General features: G+C 43.5%; 1 protein-coding gene across 1 annotated transcript in view; it reads right to left on the reverse strand.

The window, feature by feature from the left end:
• Positions 1-13,106, reverse strand: part of TACR1 (tachykinin receptor 1) — a 126,540-nt gene extending 113,434 nt beyond the window's left edge. Inside the window, exon 1 of the mRNA XM_079792652.1 lies at positions 12,115-13,106. Within this exon, the coding sequence (XP_079648778.1) occupies positions 12,115-12,503 (389 nt within the window). The 5' untranslated portion in view covers positions 12,504-13,106. The remainder of the gene's footprint in view (positions 1-12,114) is intronic.
• Positions 13,107-22,502: the final 9,396 nt, after the last annotated feature.

Consider the following 22,502-nt stretch of genomic DNA (forward strand, 5'->3'; position numbering starts at 1 on the left):
CCGGCTTCTGGCTGAGCTCCTGCATTGGGTGTCTGCCCCCTGGTGGTCAGTGTTCATCATAGTGACTGGTTGTCCCACTCGCTGTTCAGTCAATCTGCATGTTAGGGTTTTATTACATAGGATTAGTATGACATTGGGTAATAAAATTATATAGGTTTCAGGGGTACAATTCTAGTATATCATCTGTACATTGTATTGTGTGTTCACCACCCCAAGTCAAGTCTCCTTACATCACCATTTACCCCTCCTTTACCTCCTTCTGTCTCCCCCCACCTCCTTTTCTCTCTGGGAATCACCATACTTTTGTCTGTCTGGGAGTTGTTTTGTTGTTGTTGCTAGTTTTTGTTTGATTTTGCATTTTGCAGAGTTTTAGGCTGGCAGTGCCTTAACTGGGCCACTAAAAACACCTGGTGGCTGTGGTTTGGCTCATATTCTGAGTCTTTTATTAACTTCCAGACCCCTCATCATTCCTGCTGGGAAGAGAAAGGAACTGAACTGGTCCATCTTTGAGAACAAATTTAAATGATGCCCCCCACTGAGGATTCAGCCACACGGTTTTCTAGGTTATCATCTCTAACTCCTTTTTTGAAGAGCCCAGTTAAACTGTTGAGCAAACTAGTTGTATTTCACCCTGGTGACTATTTCTATTTTAGTTCTTGTCATGAATTAGGGCATTTTTAAGGCCCTCTGGCTCCTTGGGACTACTTAGGAGGGTATTTCAGCTGTCTGTGGGATTTTCTTTTGTTTAAACATTTTCAGAATCAGACAAATCCTCTTAGGAAAACATATTAATTATTCAAGAGGACCTTTCTCCACAGTGAAATCAAATTAATTAATAAATCACACAACGTGGGTATTTAAGCTTATGCTCCTAATCTCCCTTCATGCCACTAAATATGCACATGAGATTTTGGAAAAAATTGTGTCAATTATATTTTCTGATAGAGAGAGTGGGCTGGAGGTAGTTCGCGTGACCATTCAGCACCCATCCTGCATGAGCCCAGGCAGCTGTGTGAGTTGTGAAGGCAGCTGCTCAACAGTTCACATATAGCATAGGGCACTGGATTGAGCTGTTAGAACAGAGCATCACATTTATTATTATTATTATCTGAAATCCACTGAGAAGGGAGGGAAGGGAAGGGACCGAGCTATGAAAAAGCCATGAAGACTCTTTCCTCACAGGAGAAACCCAGCTGATCTGAAGAAAGAACATCTCATGACCCAGTTGGAGGACGCAAGGGTACCAGGTAGGTTCCTCGCTCCAGGAAGAAAGGCCCCACCTCTGAAGACTTCATGCCAAGGGAGTGGACGCTGCTGCGTAGACCTGCTACGTAGGAGGCACACAGCGCCTCCGGGCACACATCTGAAACATGCCGAGATCCCGGGGTTGTCAAAACTCACAGGCCCTACCCCTCCAGTTTTGATGAGTCATGTGGAGAAACAGGATACACTCAGACAAATGCTGGTTACATATGACTTCAAAGTCTCAGAAAAGAAACTGAAGGACCCAGGACAGATGGTGAATGTTGGGGGTCACTTCACCCATGTCCATGATCAAGTCTGAAATGGAGATTGATAAGAAGGTAAAATATCAGAGAGTACAGTAGTAGCTAATTCTATTCAGGTAGCAAAACAGTCAGAGGTGAACTAGGGGTGGAGTGAGGCTGCCTGATTCCATCAGTGTAATTCGAATGATAAAATGTGAAGATGAGAAGTGGGAAAGGGTAAAACTTGAAGGGAACCAAGGAGATACATAGCACATTGGGACGAATCGATTCAAAATGGCAAGGTGCGGGTGGGCCCTGTGGGCCACTGAGCAAGCAGAACGCCCCCACTGGGCACTGGGCTACAGCTCTGGGCAAGACCCCTGAATGGCACACCTGGATTCGGATCTCCCACTCAACCCTGGTTATAGAACCTTGGCGGCTCCTTAGGGCGATGGTTGGGCCACCTCTGCTTGTGTAACTTGGTAACCCTGGGAAGGGATTTTTTGAAAAGTAAATAGACAAGGAAAAGATGGTACTTCTATGTAGGAAGGGTGAATGAGGTTGTATGTTAATTTGTGTGTGATTTGTTTTTAATATGCTGGAAGTGAGAATCTGATACATTAGAGAATTCGACTTACTAGATTTGTAATTTGAATCGAAATACTTAGAAGGATTTAATTAATTAATTTTGTAATCAATGTTTAGATGCTCCTGAGAACCTCATTTGCTGAATCTGTAAGTTTAATTCTTAGGCGGTTGAAATGCTCTAAGAGAATTTAATAGGCTAAATTTAGAGGTTTTGATTTACCAGAACTATGTAAGTCCTGAGGAAAACTTGTTTTTCCTCTTTATAAGTCATCCTGTTAGGGATTCAAAAAAATATTTTTTAAACCCGATGCATTACATTTATGATTATAATTTAAAGTATTTAGGGAGATTAATAATCAAGTTTATAGGCACTGTTTACATTTTAAGATGATTGGATTTGTTAAGTTTATAAAAATGTGTGACTACGGTAATTGGAAATATGTAAGATCATTTGATTGATGAAGCTTGAAAATGTTAAACTACTTAGGAGGAAGGACTCCATCTCATGTTTAAGAGCCAATTGGGCATCAGTCAAAAGATAAGGGAAAATGAATGTTTGACACTTGAACACGCATAAACTATATTTATAAGAAAACGTCCAAGATTTATAAGATGTGTTCAAAGGTGAAAGAAACAACTTTAACAAATTGAATATCAACTAAAACACATGCAGCTGTAAGAGCGTTTGCTACGGCCAAGTTCTCCTTCAGACACTAACCATGCAAATGGTGCTTCCCTGTGAGGGTGGTGACTTTGGGACATACAGGATGTGGAAAGTGAATGGTTTTGGAGGTGGTGTACAAGGAAATGATTGGATTTTTCTGGACCATGGTATATCCAAATCATGGGCTACTGGTGAGGGTATGGGCATCTGCACAGAGGGGAAGGATGCTGGAGAGCATTCAGCTCAAAGTTCGCTGACCCACTTACAAGGATTTTAAACTATAATCTTAGGGGGGAGAGATATAAATGTTTTACGCTGTTGATGTTATACCGGAATCCAAGAGGATGCTGATAAGGAATGTATATGAATAATAAATATAATGGTGTGTCAGGGTTTATCAGCAATCATAATATTACTCCTAATTGAGCTTTTACTGACTATCAAGCAATGAATCAGAAACTTTCCATCTCTTTCCATTTCCGTCTTCTCCTCAAACAACACCCCACCGGGAAAGTTTTATTATATCCCTGTTATCAGGTGGGAAAATCGGCCCAGAGAGGTGAAGTATCTATGTTCACACAGCTGGTAAGTGATAGAACCACTGCTGGAACCCACCGTCCGAGCTCTTTCCGACACCAAATTGCATTGTCAAAGGCTAGATGTGAGGTTATTAAAGGACACTCTTAAACAAAGGACATAAAAGGCACCCTATGAAGAGTCCCAAGTATTAGATATAGTAATAAAAGCTTAATTGGAAAATAAATCAAGTAAAGAATTTTATGAGAAGAGCAAGGAATCAGGCTCAGGGCTGCTTAGACAAAGTTCCTGGAGCAGTTCATATGCTGCATTAATCCTCACGCTGAAAGGCGTCTCAAGGACATCATTAAAGCATCTATTCATCCCCGGGGTTCCTCATCCATAGAGCCTCATATTTCCCCTCCGAACGGGGTGGAATCACAGCCTTAGGGTGGCAAGAGGGGAGGTTTGGGCAATGTAAGCCAGTTCCCCATTCTGTCCTCCAAGTCTGTGACTTTCTCAGGCCACTCTGCTCAGATTTTCCTGTGTCTGTAATATTTTAATATATGAACTAGGTGTTCAGATAATTACTGTGGGCACAGGACTTGGAGGGCGGGGTGGTGGGTAGGCTTCTGCTGGTTCTGCCTCAGAAAGGACAAGGAAAGCAGTGCACTTCCTGTAGCTAGTAGGGGTGTTGGAGGCAAAGCCAGGGAGGTGACAAGAGTTGGGCCAGAAAAGGATCTATGAAACGTCTCAGCTTCCAGCATGCCTGGATAGACTTCAGTAAGGTGGGAATGATAGACGCCTCCCCATTTAGAGGTGTCCCCTGGGGTGTAACACCTGTCAGGAGCAGGACGTGGATCTGGAATCCAGCGGGGCCAGTCAAATAGAGGGTGGAAGAGGCAAGTGTGGATTAGAACATGTAGTTTTCTAGAAACATGGAGTTTTCTAGCAAAACTCTATAGTAGGCATATAGTTGGCCCAATTTCCTTTTGCTTCAAGGCATAGTATCACAGGTGTGCTTTGCAGTCTGCCTGATTCATTGGTTCTGGGAACAGAACCAAATGAAGTTTTCCTGTTTTCATGGTGCTTGCAACTTAGTGGGAGGGAGGTGTGGGAGAGACCAACACATTACAGACTGTTACAACCTCACTGGATAAACGACACGGGAATAGATAGAAGGCACCTCATCTAGACTTACAGGTTAAGATCAGCTTTTAGTGGAGGTGGCATTTGAGCTAAATCTAGGACGACAAGAAAGTTACCAGGTAGGATGGCAGCCCGACGGCAGGTTGAGAGAGACAAAGTAATGGTATTGGGGTAATGCTCAGTTCTGGGCCTTAGTTAACCTCTCAGGGAAGAGGACCATTAACAAATGAAAATAGCCAGTAGATACAAACCAGGATGGAAAGATGAAGGAAGCAGACAGTTAGCCAGGGATGGAGAAGCTTCAGGAGGGATGCACAGGCAAGACAGCCTCACAGAAGTCTTTAGACGAGAAGGAGCAGCCCAAAATCAGAGGAAGATTTCAGTTCAACAAAACGAATACTTTTGTAATGACTCAAAACTGAGTGACTTTAACAAGCGAGACAAATTGAGAAAACATGTAAGCAGAATTTGACATGCTTACCATGACCCTGTCTAACTTGTGTTTGTGGGGTTGATTTTGCTTTGAGTGGAAACTTGTCAAAAGGGTTTCTAATGGCCTCACATCACTTTTCTGCCTTCAGTGACAGCTTTCCTTAGGTGACATAGCATCTAAAGCCACCTTGAGCAGGAGATGTATGCAGCTGGCTAAGGCACATGAAAGCAAATTGCACAGGCCTCCCAGCTATGAGGGAGTGGAGAGTGGGAGGTCAATGCTAAAAGAAATTGTGCCTAATAGTCTTCCCAAGGTAGAAACCGAATCCCCATTGGTATTGAGGATTAGGTGAGACAATGGATTGGAGAGCAAGCAATGTAAGGTGTCTTTATCAATTTTATTAGCATGAAACCTTCTGTCCAGTTTCCAAATGACAAACATTAACAAATCATTTTGAAAATTCCCAAGCCAATGTTCTTGAAGTTAATTAAAAAACAACAACAACACCTAAAAGTCCACATTGTCTTCTTTGTACTTTGCTATTTCTTTCCTCCCCTTCTCCGTCTCCTCCTCCTTTTCCTCTTCTCCCTTTTCTTATTTTACCAGTAAGTCTTTCCTATATTTTCAAGGGTAGTTCTCTGCTCTGTCTCCAAGCTCCAACCGCATGGCATTAATTGCATTGGGTTATAATGGTGTTCATGACTTTGTCAATACCCAAAGACTGAGAGCAAAAGAGCAAAGGTAGGGTTTTATACCCTCAGCATTTGGCACATAGTAGGTGCTCAGTAATAGTTTGATGGATAGATAGATGAGGAAGAGCCATTCCCCTCATTGCTGTCTAATTTTATTCCACCTTTCTATGCTTTTATGCTTTGCTGACACTATCTCTCACAGGTCACCAATGTTCTTTAATTGCCAAATCCAGGGCTATCACCCTTGGATTCTTATGACACTAATGAATATGACAAGCCACAGGTCACCTCTCTTAACCTTTGTCATTCTACAGATCCTGATTTCTCCACTAAATCATTACCTATTTCTCCCCTTCCCCCCTCCCCTCCCCACCCCGGCTACTGCCTGGTAGGACATTCCTGGGAATCTTTAGCCTCTGGAAACATATATGTAGATATTCTCTACTTTCCAAATTCCAATAGCCCCTCTGTTTGGAAAACTCCTAAATCTACAGTTTGATTCCAGGCTTCTCATTCTCCAGCCCCACCTCTCAAGTTGCTTGTTGGGCATTTCCAACTAAGTGTTATATTTTCATATCAAATCCAACAAAAACTGTACTCATTTTCTTCCCAGCAACTTCTTCATTCATTCCCTTATTCACTTGTGAATTTACTACAGTTGAGTCAGGCTGTCATTCTCCCCAAACACTTTGCAACTTATTACCTCCACACTTGTGTCATATATCTTCTTCTACCTATAATGTCACCTTTCTTTACTGTTCTCTCTAAATATCTTATCTAATCTTCAAGGCCCAACTCAATTGCCATCTTTTGAGGTCTTCCTTGATCATCACTGCTTGACATTACTTCCTTCTCTCCTTTCCTATAGAATTTGTCAGTACAACCCATATGAAACACCTTACATTGTAGTTATCTTTCAATCAGTCTTATTTGCCCCAATATGTAGCATAAGCCCTGTGAAGAAAGACATGAGACCCAGAGTCAGGAAATATCACCTTACCTGGTGGCATTATCCGTTGATGATCTGAAGGTCTTATCTAAGTTTAACAGTGAATGTTTCTCTCTCATTCTATCATTTGGTAATTCAATAATAATAATAATAATAACAACAATAATAGTTAAAAAGTCTTATGTATGTATTATGTGATTTCATATTGATAACTGCTCTATTTCCCCAAAATTTAACTTTGGTTTCTGACAGTTTAAAAACACACACACACACAGAGATTAACTAACTAACTAAAATGAAAGGTCTTGACCATTCAGGATACTGAAGGCTCTCATGAATAGAGGGAGGATGTGGCAAGTGCACCAGTGCAGCTCCAAGGAGAAGATGGGCATAGAACCTCTTCAGGAAAGGTCCTGCAGCCTAAATGACCCATCCAAGATGAAACAAACGAGTTTGATCTATGTCATCCCAGGTATTCGAGGTTCCTGATTTGAAAAGATAGGGCAGCTGTGGTGGACAAGCTTCTCGGGAATGGCCATTCTCAGCAACACAGGAGTGTTTGGTCATGGGTCTCAAGGTCCATCTAAATTAGTGCAAAGGATCCTAGAATTTAAGCCTGGTCTCTGGGTGGGGAAGGAGTGCTCTGCGTTATACAATGGGATCCAAGTCTAGACAACAAGGTGAGGTTCAAGAACAGAATGCAGCAGGCTGCTTAGACTTGTAGCTGAGTATGATGGGGGCAGAGTGGGATGGATTCCAGGTATCAGAGTGCAGAATTTCATATATGCATTTCTTTGTTTGTTTCTTAACATCATATCCTGGGCATTTTTCAAACAAATGTCATATATGCATTTCTTTGCTCTTGGTTCCTCTTTTACTTTCTAAGAGAGTCCATTCCTTCTGCCTTCACCATTCTCCCTGTCTGAGCAATGATATGTTTGGTCCTGACCATGTTTCATATTGTCCAGAGGCCATCATTGTGTGGATGTTTCCTTTCACTCAAGCACAACACACCCAGAATCGGTCTCAGTAATGAGCAACCTTCCCCTTTCATGTCACTGAAATTATACTTGCTCCTTACCAGGTGCAGAAGCAATGATACCAGGCCGGTGCTTTTCTGAGCCTTTTGTTGCTGTGTGCGTGGTGCTAAGCCAGTTTACCTTTTGTTCCTATAGCCCCTCTTAAGGGGCTTAGGGATTAGTCCCCCTCCTCTGTTCTTAGGTGCCGCCCCATAATAGTAAAACTGGCTACTATCACCAGCCCCTGCAAAATGCATGTGTCACCTCTCAGTGTCCTCCAACTTCTAATTTTATGAAACACCACGCACACCTTTTGGTTTTTATAATAGGAAAAAAAAGTTACATTTTATTTTAAAGTGGGAGAATTGTAGAGTTTCAAAAAGTACAATCCTTTTTTTAAAAAAATATATTTTATTGATTTTCTACAGAGAGGAAGAGAGAGGGATAGAGAGTTAGAAACATCGATGAGAGAGAAACATCGATCAGCTGCCTCTTGCACACCCCCTACTGGGGATGTGCCCGCAACCAAGGTACATGCCCTTGACCAGAATCGAACCTGGGACCCTTGAGTCCGCAGGCCGATGCTCTATCCACTGAGCCAAACCGGTATTGGCCAAAAAAAAAAAGTACAATCCTTGATGTTAGAGCTTAATTAGAGGTAGACCTCATCTTACTTAGGTATATTTGTCTCTGCAACTTTTTTATTCTATGTAACCATTGTCTCTAATAAGTAAGTATTCTTCCGTCCAGCTGGCATGGCTCAGCGGTTGAGCACCAACCTATGAATCAGGAGGCGGTGGTTTGATTCCCAGTCAGGGCACATGCCCAGGTTGCAAGCTTGATCCCCAGTGTGAGGCATGCAGGAGGCAGCTGATCAATGGTTCTCTCTCATCATTGATGTTTCTATTTCTCTCTCCCTCTCTTTTCCTCTCTGAAATCAATATAAATGTATTTTAAACAAACAAACAAACAAAAAAGTATTCTTCTAAAGGGGATCTCTTTCTCTTACCCATTCTATAGAAATATTATAGAAAAGATTTAAATTAGTACTAAAATCTGCTGCTGATGTGTTTTTTCTGTGCATATATTTTGGACCCAGAAGGAAATTTGGCAAAGTTTATCAAGACAGTTGGACCCAGCAACTCCACTTCAATGAGATTCTTCTAAGAACAAGGGATGTTCTCAAAGATTTATACCCAGGATGTTCATTTCAAAGTTACTTGTAATCATTACAAATGGAAACAAATTACATCTAAAAATAGAGGAATGCTTAAAGAAATTATTATAGCCAGGCAATAGAATGCATCCATTAAAAATCCTACCATTAAATCTACTTCATGACATGAAAAATGCCCAGGATATGATGTTCAGAAACAAAACAAACAACTGTTGAAACTATTTTTATTATGGCCCCAGATTTATCCTTAAAGTGTGAGTGACCGTATGTGGTAAACAACACAAAAAAAGTAAGTATAAACTACCATTCCAGAATTTTGACTGCTTATCTGTCAGAGAGGGATTATAAATAATTTTTACATATTCTTTATAATTGTATGCATTTTTTCAAATGTTCTAGAAACCTGTATTATCTTATTCATTCATTTATTCAATAAACATGTAGTAACTGTGAGGTGCCAAGTACTCTGCTTTGTGCTGAGGAGATAAACTAAACAAGAGAGGACAGACATGTTCCTTGCTCTGCTCAGAGTTTATAATCCTTTAAAATTAGGAGGAAACTTTTTTTAAAAATTAATTTCATTTGACCCAATGGTTCCACTTCTGGGACTCTATCCTAAGAAAATTAAATAACAACAACAACAAAATTATCATGCAGAAATGTATAGTAGTGTATTAATCATAATAGCAAAAAATCTAGAAATCACCTAAATACCCAACAGTAGAGGGATTCTTAAAGTAATGATAGCACATTCATATAATGGAATAATAGAAAGCCATTATGATTATGTTACTGAAGATGTTTTAATAACATGGGAAATGTTATTAATATTTTCCATTAATATCAACAGAAAAAAGCAAGCTATGAAATTATATAGAATCTGACCTCAGTTACGTAGTGTAATAGTCATAAGAGAAATCCAAATGCTAACAAGTGTTATTTTTTGCATAAGGATGTAGTGGTTGATTTGTATTTTTGTGTCTCATCATTCTCCAGTTTTCTGCAGTGAATGAGGTTCAATTTTGTAATCTGAAAAAAACATGTTGCTTTCATTTTTTAAGGCTTGATTCAAAGATTATCTGTGACAGATTCAAGGAACACACAAAAAGTAGCTTAGCATTTTCTCACAGCCAGCATTGCCTTGCTGGAGAAGGGAGCGAGCACTCATGGAGAGGGCTTAAGGCCCTTCCTTTCTAAAACATTCTCGGGAGAGAAGGGATGACCACAAATGCTGGGGAGCTACATCCTCCAGAGGGCCTGAGGGGGTTGATTCGCTGTGTGCTCAGGAGGTGAGCAAGGAAAAATAGAAGGAACATAGTGGGAGGGGAGATAGTTGGGGGAGGAGACTTGGAGACACAACCCTGACACCTCCTCCCTAACTCTACCTTGAACTCTAACCTTGAGCGTGTCGTTGATAATCTCCCTGGACTGTATCTGTACATTAGGGACATGGAGACATTTCTCGGTGCTGTCATTTCCCTCAGCTCTGGCACCAGAGACCCTCTGGCCTCACTGAGCAGGGGTCACGCAGGGTCGGGGTCCTGTCTGTGATTTGCCATCTAGATAAAACAGTGGAGCTTGAGATGCCAGAGTCGAGGTAGCTTCATGCCCAGTCCACTGTGAAGACGTTGACCCTGACTCCTGCCCTAACCTTCCAAGTTCCAAGGGAAAGAGCAGGGCTGTGGAACGTGTCATTTCTATGGAAGTCAAAGCAGAAGAGCTGCCCACGGGTGCTCACACTGGTTGACAGGTCTCCTGAGCTCACACAGGTCCCAACGCAGTAAAAATACCAACTTCCCCTCTAATTTAGGGAGCATCCAGAGAGTGTGTATAAGGTACCAGTTTTCACTGCTTCTATATGCGGTCATATATCACGCTATGGGTTTTCTAAGTTTAAGGGGGGGCTGCTTGAGGTGCAGGAGTAAATTGGTGCAGAAAGATGTACAAGTATACCTCACTCCCAGCAAACTGAATAACTGAAAACCAGAGTGGCATAAAAGGTACATTCACAAAAGAATTCACTTCACTCCCACTTTGAGTAATTGGTTTCTCCTCCACATTTAAAATAAAATTGACTCACCACAGATTGTCTTACACACAACCTATCGGGCACATACGAGCTGCACAAGGGGAGGGAGGTGTCTGTGGGACTTAGAAGGCAGCATTTGGACCCCACCGCCAAGGACACACAGCCTTCTCTGATCCTAAAAGTGTTCATTCACTATACAAGCTGGAAAAAACAACTTCAAATTGATTGCAAATCGTAAACAATCTTTATGCAAAAGGTTTAACAGTTTGGGAATTTTTAAAAAAGTTTTTCTCCTAGTTCCTTCTTTGGGTTTCTCACATTCATTTATCTCAGCAAGGCCATCAAAGAACCCGTTTTAAAATCACGGTGCCAGGTGTTTGAAACATACCTCCACATCCCCCGTAAACATTTAGCACGGCTGCACACAGAGATACACACAGAGATACGTAGGACACCCACAAAAAAAAGTCAATACAAACAGAGCTGTGTTCTAATAATCAATTTTCCATCATGCCACCTGGGGGCCATTCATTCCAGAGCACTAGCCCCTGTATTCGAAGATGCCAACCTTATCACGTTCTATCCGCTCCTGCAATCCTAACCTGTTGGCTGCATGAAAGACAGAGTTCGCAGTTGCCTTTGCCAAGCACAGTTCTCTGTGGATACAGACAGGCTAACAACATTGACCTCACATTACGAGATAAATTTAGAAAAACTCCTGGGTAAGCTCCCTATCTGTGGAGCGCCTTAAGAACAGAGTGCTGCCTCTTATTTCTGAGTGGGAACTGAATAGAGGAAGCTGAATTAGAATTCTAAGTATTTCTGACTCAATGAAATGCTCTTCACATCCAAATAACATTGGAAAGTTGAGGTGGGAGAAGCAAGTTCCTGAATCTTCAGGAAAAAGTGAAAAATGAGAAATTCTGGCTAGGCATACTTAAAACTGGAAGGCACCAGAGGCTGCGCCCCCTCTGTCCCCGAAGCAGGCCTGCAGGGGTATGCAGAGTGACAGGCAGGAACACACACCTTGGCCAAGCGTGGCTAGCCCCTGCAAGCTTTCAGGGCAAACGAGAGAAGAAATATATGGAAAGAAGCAAAGCAGAAGTTGAAAGGAAAGTGTCCAGGAGATGAGTAGGGAAGGGATGAAGAAAAGAGGGAAGAGAAAAGGGAGTTTTGTGAAGAAAGGAGAGGAGACTGGTGATGGGTGAAGGGGGCGGGGGAGGAAAGAGGAACTAGAGAAGAAAATGGTGAGATAAGACAAAGTGCCCCCATCAACAACTGGCCGTCAGTAAAAACCCCAGGACAGGTGACCCTCCACCTTGAACCAGGCACCACCCACCCCGGCAGCCCCATAGCAAAGCCATCGCCCTCTGTGGACACTTTCTCCCCTTCCCACGAAGGGCAAGCTCACCTGTCCAAGGCCACGGCCGTCATGGAGTAGATGCTGGCAAAGACCGAGGCGATGGGGAAGAAGTTGTGGAACTTGCAGTAGAACAGGCCGTAGTACCACTCGTTGTGGACAGCGTAGGTGAAGTTCACCACCGTGTTGAACGCGGCCATGGAGGCCTCCGCGAAGGCCAAGTTCACCAGGAAATAGTTGGTGACTGTCCTCATTCTCTTGTGGGCCAAGATGATCCACATCACCACCACGTTGCCCACCACAGAGGTCACCACGATGGCCGTGTAGGCAGCTGCCCAAAGGACAATCTGCCAGGTTGGCTGCACGAACTGGTTGGGCTCCGAGGTGTTGGTGGAGATGTTTGGGAAGAGGTCCGAGTCAACCGGGAGGACGTTATCCATCCCGTGGCTGGGTGGTTAAGCTGTCCTCTCCGTACACGCACCCCCTTGGCAGCGGGGTGCTGAGGCCAGCGCCAGGGGACAGGGTCCTGCTGAACCCAGACCCAGACGGGAAAGCTGCAGGCTCTTTCCTTGCAAGCAGGACCCTTGGCGCTGTGGAGAAGAATGCTTCTGGCGAGCTGTCTGGCTGCCCCTGCTGGCACGGAATGCCTCCACTTTCAAGCTTCAGGAGGCATTTGAGTTCGGCAATCTGGAGACAGCGTACCTTCTGCGCTGGGCTGGAAATGGGAAAGCAATTCTGTGGGTCCCGGTTCCGGGAAGCTGGAGACCCCGCCTTTCTGCACCTGCTGCTGCTTACAACTCGTATTCCCCCTGCCTGCCTGCAGCGGGGTAGGCAACGCTCTGTGCTTCGTGAGGACTTGGGGCTTAGAGGGTGCCCCTCACAGTGCGACCCATAAAAGTTCTGAGTGTATGGCTGGCATTCTGGAGCTCCGTGTGCAGCTGGACATTTTCCCTTTGCTTCTGCGGCCGCCGCCGCCGCCGCCGCCACCGCCTCCTGCAGCGTCGCCACCACCACCTCCTGCAGCTTCGCAGGCTCTTCTTGGCTCGGGTCCTGCTGGGCTAGGGAGTTAGCAGAACCTCGGCAGGCTGCGCGCGAGGTTTTTATAGCCCGCTGCAGAGACGTCACCGGGAAGGGGCAGGACCTGGGCTGCGTACTCGCCAGTCCCCGTGCGCAGCGCGGCAGCTGCACCAGCTGTTGGCAACTGCCTCACTCCGGCGTCGCAGCCACCACGCCTTTTGCAGCTACCTGCTGTGGGAGTCTGCAAGCCGAGCGCCCCACACCCTCCGCCAGGGGGCGCACGGTGTCATCGGAGTAATTGCGCGCGCGGGGGCGGGGGGGGGGGGGGGGGAGAGGGTGATGTCTGCAGCTGGAACCTAAGAGGAAAAGGAAGGATTTGCAAAAGAGCTGCAATGACCGACACTCAACTTCCAGGGAGGGCAGCCCGGGGCGCTGAGACAGCTCTGCAGAGGCGCCTGTCTGTGGCTGTGGGAGTTGGGCAAGTGTGCGGGCGACGTGCCCGTGCTGAGCCCCCGGCCGCGCTCCAGCTCGCGCACCAGCCTGAGTGCGCCGCGCGCTGGCTCTGGCGGCTACGGAGAAGCGAGGGGGGGGGGGGGGGGGGGGGATGCCTGGTTCCGGGTTTCCGAAGGAAAAAAACTTTCCTGAGGTCCTGTTTAGAAATCACCTCCAAAATACGTAGGTCCTTTCCCTGGCGGGCCGATTCTCCTGGGAAGCAGAGATCGGCTCTAAGCTTTGGGGACACCTCCCCAGCCTCCTTGCAGCTTGGCCCCTCGCTCCATGAAAAACTCCAGCTGAGCCCGCCAGCTGAGCCTCCACACGCAGGCCGGCGGGACTGAGTTCAGCTCCCTGCGAAGCGTGGTGAGCGCAGGAGCCACCCACACGCAGCGTGTCGCCCAGAAGCGCGGCTCTGGGCTCTCTGCCAGCACCCACTGCGGCTCGGGTTCGGCGCCTGGGGACCTGGCCGCCTCAGCCTCCACGCCTCCGGGCCTGCAGACCACCGCGGGGACCTGGGTGGCGTGGGGAGGGGGTGAGGTTCTTCCCACTCCCAGGTCTGCATAGGGACGGAAGGGCAGGTCTGCCCGCCTCCCCCCACCCCCCAACCCCTTCCCGCAACCCCTGCCACCCTTAGCACCCCTCCCTGGCGGGCTTCGAAGGAAGCCTGGTCTCCCAGTACAAGAGCTGGTACTGGGCACTGGGAGGAGGTGGGAAGGGCTTGCCAGTCGGCGCGAACCGGGTTTGGAGAAGCCGAGATGGGCTGAGGTTTGGAGCGCGTCCCGGCCAGACTGGCAGAGACGTGCGGTTCCCTGGGGGCCGTCTACCGCTAGGCGGGGACGCGGCGCTGTGGGACGCGGGCACCAGGCTCCGGTCGGGGCAAGCCCGCACTCTGGTTTAGGAGCTAGTCCCGCCTGCTTGCGCCCGTCTCCACCGAGCGCATACGGCACGCCTCGGGAAGCTTTTTAAAGCTTAGAAACGTATTGCCCAGATTTCGAACTAAAATCGGATCCGCTCTCGGGGCGGGAAATCGGCAAGCTCACTCTGGTTTTGTTGAAGCCTGGAATTTCAGCATTATAGGAATTGTGTCTGACACTGCTCGCTCCTCCAAGAGCCCCTAACCCTGAGGAGAAAACTCCGGTGAGGCCTTGAAGAGAAGGCGCCCCCTTATTTAGGGGGACGGCGAAGGGAACGCCTCCCCTGCCACGCTGGGCCTTTCACAGAGAGAGGGTGCATGTCCCTGTCCACCTTTACTGTTTCCTCCCAAGTTGTATAAAGCGGCTTTTCTCTTTTTTTTCTCCCTGTTCAGTGGAGGCAGGCTGACATTTTCTAACGGAACATTACTCAATGCTTGGCCGGGGGGGGGGGGGGGGGGGGGGGAAGGGAATGGGCGGGGGAGAGAAAGAAAGAAAGAAAACATAAACTAAAAAAAAAAAAAAAGGATTTTTTCATTTACCCTCCATCAGTATAGCAAGTTGCTATCTTGACCCAGATGCTGTGCAGGTGATAGTCCCGCCCGCAAGCACTTACAATCTGGGAAGAAAAAGAGGCGACTACACAAACGCACAGTATTACTGAGGCAGGATAAAAAGAAGTTAGGAAAATTCCCTGGCAAGCGGAATGAGGGAAACTGAAACAAAATCGTTAAACAAGGCAGAGCAATTGACAACCTGCTAATAAATTTCTAGATCTTATCTTCCCTAACCAGAGACACTTAGGAGCAAATGGTTTATACCTGTTCTCCTCAATCAGAGAGCGAGTAACTTAAATCACCCTGGTCAGGGAGAGAGATAACAGAGACCCAGTTAATGCCATTAGTGCCAGCCAAGCCCCAGAACGGATGAGGTCAAGGGAATAAATAACAAAAACCCAGTTATAGCCAGACAAATCCAAGATAAAAGTAAAACAGCGAGGCTGACCAGAGAATGATCCCAAACTCCTTTTGAAGCACCAGCACATTAAAGGACACACCTGAAAAGCTATTGAGTGTTCTGTTGAGACCTTCCCCTGAGACGCCCCTAAAACTCCCACCTTTAGAAAACAAATAAGAACCCGTAAGGCAAAGAATCCAGTGCATACTCTCTTCTGAGCACACCCCATGCCCCTCCTCTCCTTAGGCGCATACTTTAACTTTCTTTCTCCTGAGCTCCAAGGGTGCCCATAAGACTTGCAACTAGGGGCGCAGTGGGTAACAGCAGCTTGTCCTGGGCTAACCTTCTGAATCTGTCGCTAAGGACTCTCCTTTTGCCTCTGTAACTTGTTTCCTGAGTCCACACAGCCCAGTGTGGCTCGCTTGTTACTCTGATTTCCATTCTTGAATCTAGGCAGCTCAGTGTAGGCTCACTCCTGTTATCTTGCCTCTTCTACCCTAAGCCCTTTGTTTCATTGCCCCCAGCTTTAATAAATGTACTCTCAAAATCATCTGGACTCATGTTGTGAAATCTTTTCCACACGGAATCTAGAACCCACACATTTCCGACTGTGCTGGGCCAGACCCCCCTCAGTCCCACTCCCTTTCTGGTGGTATTACAATGAGTAAAGGTTCTAGGCACTGCATAAGAGGAGAAGATGGGGTGGGGGCACCTAACCTGGATAATGAAGGGAATCAGGGAGGAGGGCAGAAAATTACGTCTGTGGAGAAGCCTGGAGAATGTGTTAAGGCTGAGGGTGAAAAGGAGAATATTCCAGATAGATGTTTTAGATGTAAAACCATGTCACTCTGCTTAACATCTCAGGGACTGCCCAGCTCACGTAGAGGAATGCCAACATTTCTTACTGTGGCCTTCAACAGTCCATATCCTCCACCCTGACATGTGATGAGGCTAGCCTGGGTGACTTTCCTCCCTGTTCCTGGTTCTCCATGGCAAGCAGCCATGTCTTAGAAATATGTATGATTTGCTAAAATTAATTTCTTACACACACACACACACACACACACACACACACACACACACACACCAAGGCATGTTTATGATGGGTTCACATAAAGAAAAAAAGCCTCCGTCAAAGAGTAGCAGAAGGTATCCCTTGGTTTAGACACATGCTCTGAGGGGAAACCTTCTCTAGCATTGCTCCTTAGATAAGATACTATACGAGAGTTTTTTCCACCATGAATTAATGTTTTTTCCCTTATCCTTTCTATTGACTTCCCTCCTTGGCACACAACACAGGCCCACCAGTCTCAAAGGAAATCCTGATGAGACTTTCCTAATTTGTTCAGGCTCTTTCATACCATGTAAAAGAAATGCAAACACACACAATATCCATGCATGCAAGCCTATACAAATATAGGACTTTCACTATTGTCTGAATTTTGTTTTTCTCACTCCAAACTGGATGCTTCAGGGTCAATAAATAGATATTTAACTCATCCTATATAATAAAAGCCTAATATGCAAATTGTCCCCTCGACCAGGAATTTAACCAGGAGTTTGACCAGGGGGTGGGCCCTGCTGGCCAACCACCCAGGACTCCTCCCCCTGACCTGCCCCACCCCAGCTGGCGGCAGGCAGACAGCCCAGGGACCCTACCCGTGCACGAATTTTGTGCCCTGGGCCTCTAGTTCTTTTATATTCTTACTAGAAGCCCGGTGCATGAAATTCGTGCATGGGGGGGGGGGGGGCTGTCTCTCAGCCCAGCCTGCACTGTCTCCAATATGAGACCCCTCAAGGGATGTCCGACTGCCCGTTTAGGATTGGGCCTAAACGGGCAGTTGGACATCCCTCTCACAATCCAGGACTGCTGGCTCCCAACTACTCGCCTGCCTGCCTTCCTGATTGCCCCTAACCACTTCTGCCTGCCATCCTGATCACCACCTAACCACTCCCTTGCCAGCCTGATTGATGCTTAACTGCTCCCCTGCCAGCCTGTTTGCCCCTAACTGCCCTCCCCTGCAGGCCTGGTCACCCTTAACTGCCCTCCCCTGCAGGCCTGGTCACCCCTAACTGCCCTCCCCTGCAGACCTGGTCCCCCCCAACTGCTCTCCCCTGCAGGCCTGGGTCCCTCCCAACTGCCCTTCCCTGCAGGCCCGGTCACCCCCAACTTCCTTCCTCTGCTGGCCTGGTCACCCCTAACTGCCCTCCCCTGCAGGCTTGATGGTCCCTAACTGCCCTCCCTTGCAGGCCTGGTCCCTCCCAATTGCCCTTCCCTGCTGGCCATCTTGTGGCGGCCATCTTGTGTCCACATGGGGGCAGTCATCTTTGACCACATGGGGGCAGCCATCTTGTGTGTTGGGGTGATGGTCAATTTGCATATTATCCTTTTATTAGATAGGATGTTATGGGTGCACCATACACTCCATTTCCTAATCATGAAAATCACTTTGCTTCCAGTTTTTGCTACTAAAGACAATGCTACAATAAGCATCTTTACATGTGTCTCCACAGTCTGATGTTTTGTATATATGGGATAGATTTCAAGTGGAATTGCTAGGTAATGAATTATATTTATATTTATGTTTATGTTTATATTTATTTATATTTATATTCATGTGCACATATATGTGTTATATATTTCTATTTTTATTTAATGTTGCCAGTTGGCCTCCCCAAAGGGTGTAACATGGCTACATTTCACTAGGAATTAAATTACCCCTTTCCCCCATATCTACTCCAGTAATAAGTATTAAAGGTCTTTTTAGTTTTGTCAGTCTAAAATATGTAAAGTATGATAACATTTCTAATAAATAGTGTTTATTTTCCTGACTACTAGAGAATTTGAACTTCTTTTAAGATTTTTTTGGCTATATGGATTTTCCCTTCTATAAATTGCCTACTCACATCTCTTGTCCCTTTTCCTGTTGGGTATCTCCCAGTCACTTTTTAAAAATAAGTACTCTTTGTATATTATAGGTACTAACACTTGGCCCATCATGAACATTTCAAATGTTTTTCTAATATTATTATTTATCCCTTGATTTATATATCTGCCCTAAAAACTTAACCAAATTTTTATGTTTAGCATTTGGGTTTTAATAGCATTTTGGTTTTTAAAAGTCTCCCCAAATTCTTTGCATAGTCTCCTATATTTTCTTGACAGCTTTTTATTCTTTCTTTTCTTTTTTCTTTTCTTTTCTTTTCTTTTCTTTTCTTTTCTTTTCTTTTCTTTTCTTTTCTTTTCTTTCCTTTCCTTTCCTTTTCTTTCTCTTTCTTTCTTTCTTTCTTTCTTTCTTTCTTTCTTTCTTTCTTTCTTTCTTTTTCTTTTTCTTTTTTCTTTTTTCTTTTTTTTTTTTTTGCCTTTAGGTCTTTAATTCACCCGGAGTTCATTATTTTATATTGTGTAAAATTTTACTTTTCTTTTTTAGTTAGCTAGTTTTCACAGCTCCATCCATTTTCCATTATCTTTGTCATAGATTAAATTTTTAAATATGTGTGATCTAATATTTATGTTCTCCAGTATTTCCCACTGATCCATTTGTCTATTCCTATAGCAACACTATATATATAGCCTTACTTTTCCGAGCCCCCTTTGCAGTCAGGCAGAGCCTTGTGACTAGTTCAGCCAATAAGTCAATAGGATGTGTCACTTCCAGGCAGAAGCATAGAAGTGTGTGTGTGTGTGTGTGTGTGTGTGTGTGTGTGTGTGTGTGTGAGAGAGAGAGAGAGAGAGAGAGAGAGAGAGAGAGAGAGAGACAGAGAGAGAGAGAGAGAGAGAGAGAGAGAGAGAGAGAGAGAGACAGAGAGAGAGAGAATTCTCTCTGTCTCCTTTCCTGCTAAATCTGAAATGATGCAGCTACAAGATGAGAGGTCTTGGTCATCTTGAATTCCTGAGTGGCTACATAACATGGGCCCTTACTAAATCATTATGGACATACAACATGAGCAAAAGTAAATTTTTGTTGTGTCAAGGTTTGAGGTTAATGTGTTACCTACCATGATATAGTTTATTTTGTCTAATACAAGAATAAAATATTCTGATATCTGCTAAGACAAGTTCACCCCAGTGCTCATTTCATGCCTTTCTTATCTATTTTGGGACATCACATTTAAACTTTGATTCAATTTTTAGAAAACCAAACTGCATTAGTATTCTCATTGGAACTGACTGGAATTTAATTTTCACAAAATTGACATTTTTTATATTAAGTTTTTGTAAAATTCAAGAACATGGTGTGACTTTTCATTTCTTCAAGTCTTGTTTTATGCCTTTCAAAAAGATTTTATGATTTTGGTTAAAATAGATCCAGCCTTTTCATTACATTTATTTCTATGTATTTTATAGTTTTTGTTTCTATTGTATGTAAAATATGTTTCCTTTTATATCTTAGATCAAAGAAAACCTATTCACTTCTATGTATATATATTTGTGTGTATGTCTCTGTGAGTGTATGTGTATGTGTGTGTGTGTGTATTCTAGCCATTTTGCTAAATTTCTTACTCATTCTAGTGTTTTTTACTTGAGTTTCCTTAGTTATCATCACATCATTAGCATTTTATTGTCTCATTGAATTTCCTTTACCTTCCAATACAATATTAAATTAAAAATGATCATAGCAGGTATTTCCATATAGTTTTTCAATTTAGTTAAGATGGCTTTGGTTTTTATCATTTAGGGTAATATTGGATATTAAATTTGTTAAATAGCCCTTTATGTTTAAATAGTCTCCTTCTACTTTACTTTACCTTGAAGTTTTAATAGGAATGTCTTGTAATTATTTTATTTTATTTATTTAAAAAATATATTTTATTGATTTTTTACAGAGAGGAAGGGAGAGAAATAGAGAGTTAGAAGCATCGATGGGAGAGAAAATTGATCAGCTGCCTCCTGCACACTCCCTACTGGCTATGTGCCTGCAACCAAGGTACATGACCTTGACCAGAATCGAACCTGGGACCTTTCAGTCCGCAGGCCGACGCTCTATCCTCTGAGCCAAACCAGTTAGGGCTATTTTTTTTTTAAATTTTAAAATGCCTTTTTTTAGAACTTGTTGATATGCTTGTTTAATTTTTTTCACTAATTTGTTGACATAATGGATTAAGTGGATAGAATTACCAACACTGACCCAAACATTGACCCCCTCTAGCATTCTTGGCATAAATTCTGCTGGGTCAGAGGCTGTTTTATTACTTTGATATATTGCTGGATTCAATTTGCTAAAAATGTTTTATTTAACATTTTTGCAACTACTTTCCTAAGTGAAATTGATGTATAGATTTTTTTCCTGTTTCTATCTTGTTCAGGTTTTGGTATTAGTGTTATGCATCAACAATGAATTTGGAAGCATCTTATCTTTAACTATGGCCAGAAATATTAGCCCTAGTCCCTGAACAGTGGTCTTAGCATCACCCAGCAGCCAGTTGGAAATGCAAACTCTTGGGCCAATACTTAACTACTAAACTAGAATCTGTGTTTTAATAAGACCCTAGGTGACTTGCATGCATTTTAAAGTTTTAGGAGCTTAAAATCAGTCTAGTGTTTTCCAAATTTCTTAGATGACAAGAATCTCTTGAGTTGCTTGTTATATAAACATATGATCATATTCCTCTGAAAATCCTGATTTGGAAGGTTTGGGTTGGGGCTCAGTGATCTGTGTTTTTACCGGATACCTTGAGGTCAGTCTTCTCTTCAGCAAGTTTTGGAAATATGTAGGTTTTAATTCCAACATGAAACTAGTTAATTATCTTCTAGTATTTTTTGAAATTATTACCTCTTCTCCATCAGTCCTTTTTCTCCTTTTGGTACTCCTATTGTTGACGTGCTAGGACTCCTGGACCCATCCTCTAAATGTTTAAAAATGACCCTTGACCCCTGGGTGGTGACTAGTATTTTGAAAACAGAAATAACAGAACAGAAAATGTCAGCATGCGTAACACATAGAGCAAGGGTAAGTATTATTTTGTGAAACTTTTATTCTCATTACAACTCTATGTAAACAGGTTTTTAATGTAACCCTCCAGCCCCCCATGGATTGTAGTAAAAAAACAAAAAGTGTTCAAAACCAGTTCTATAAGCTTCTTAAAATTTTCCTCATGGTTACTTTTTCATATTTTTGCTTTGTGCTCAGATATGTTTCTTGCACTTGATCTTCCAAGCCAGTGATTTTCAACCTTTTTCATCTCATGGCACACATAAACTAATTACTGAAATTCTTCCACACACCAAAAGAGATATTTTTTTTTGCCAATCTGATGAAAAATTAGTTATAATTTGGTTCATTCATACTGGACAACTATTGTTGTGTTGGCTGAAGTAAGATTTTTGTTTGACAATCTAAGGGAAAAGAGGTCAGCGCCCTCACTAAATAGTTAGGTATTTCATGTTTTAAAAATTCTTGCAGAAAAAAAAAATTCTTGCAGCACACCTGTTAAAAATTGCTGTTTTCTAAGCCATTCCTTTAGGTCTTTTAATACAGATGCTGACTATTTTAGGTAAAATGTTTTTGTTTAGCTTCTGAAGATCATGTTTCCCCCTTTCAGCACCGGAATCTCCTTAAGGACACTTACTGTTATTGTAGTTTTTTTTCAGGGCTTAACCTGTTTCAGCCTCTCTCTTAGCTGAGCACATTTCCTGATTGTCCAGTTTTGTATTTTCTGGATACCAGGCACCTTTGAATAGGTTGCCATTTTCTTTATTGGGTTCCCAGGACTAGGGCATGGGGTTCAGAACTTCCTAAACAGTGAGTGTTTAAGAATTCCCTAGGTCATGAATGAAATGGATTCAATTAGAAAAGGTTTTTAATCATATCTTATTAACTCAAAACTATTCTTCCTTTTAAAGACAATAGAACATTAAAATTTACCCCCCCAAAATGACTCTTTTGGAAAATATAATTTATTATATAAAGAATTAAACTTATGAAATAAAACTTCTGATTAAAATTTCAGGAAAATAAGTGAAAATCAAAATAGAATAGTAGCATACAGAGATTTAAAAAATGAGAGAAAACTGTGATACCAAGTATAACTTATGCTGGTAGATTTTAAATACTTCAT

This window comes from Cnephaeus nilssonii, assembly GCF_951640355.1.
Source record: "Cnephaeus nilssonii genome assembly, chromosome: 15".
Lineage (NCBI taxonomy): Eukaryota > Metazoa > Chordata > Mammalia > Chiroptera > Vespertilionidae > Cnephaeus > Cnephaeus nilssonii.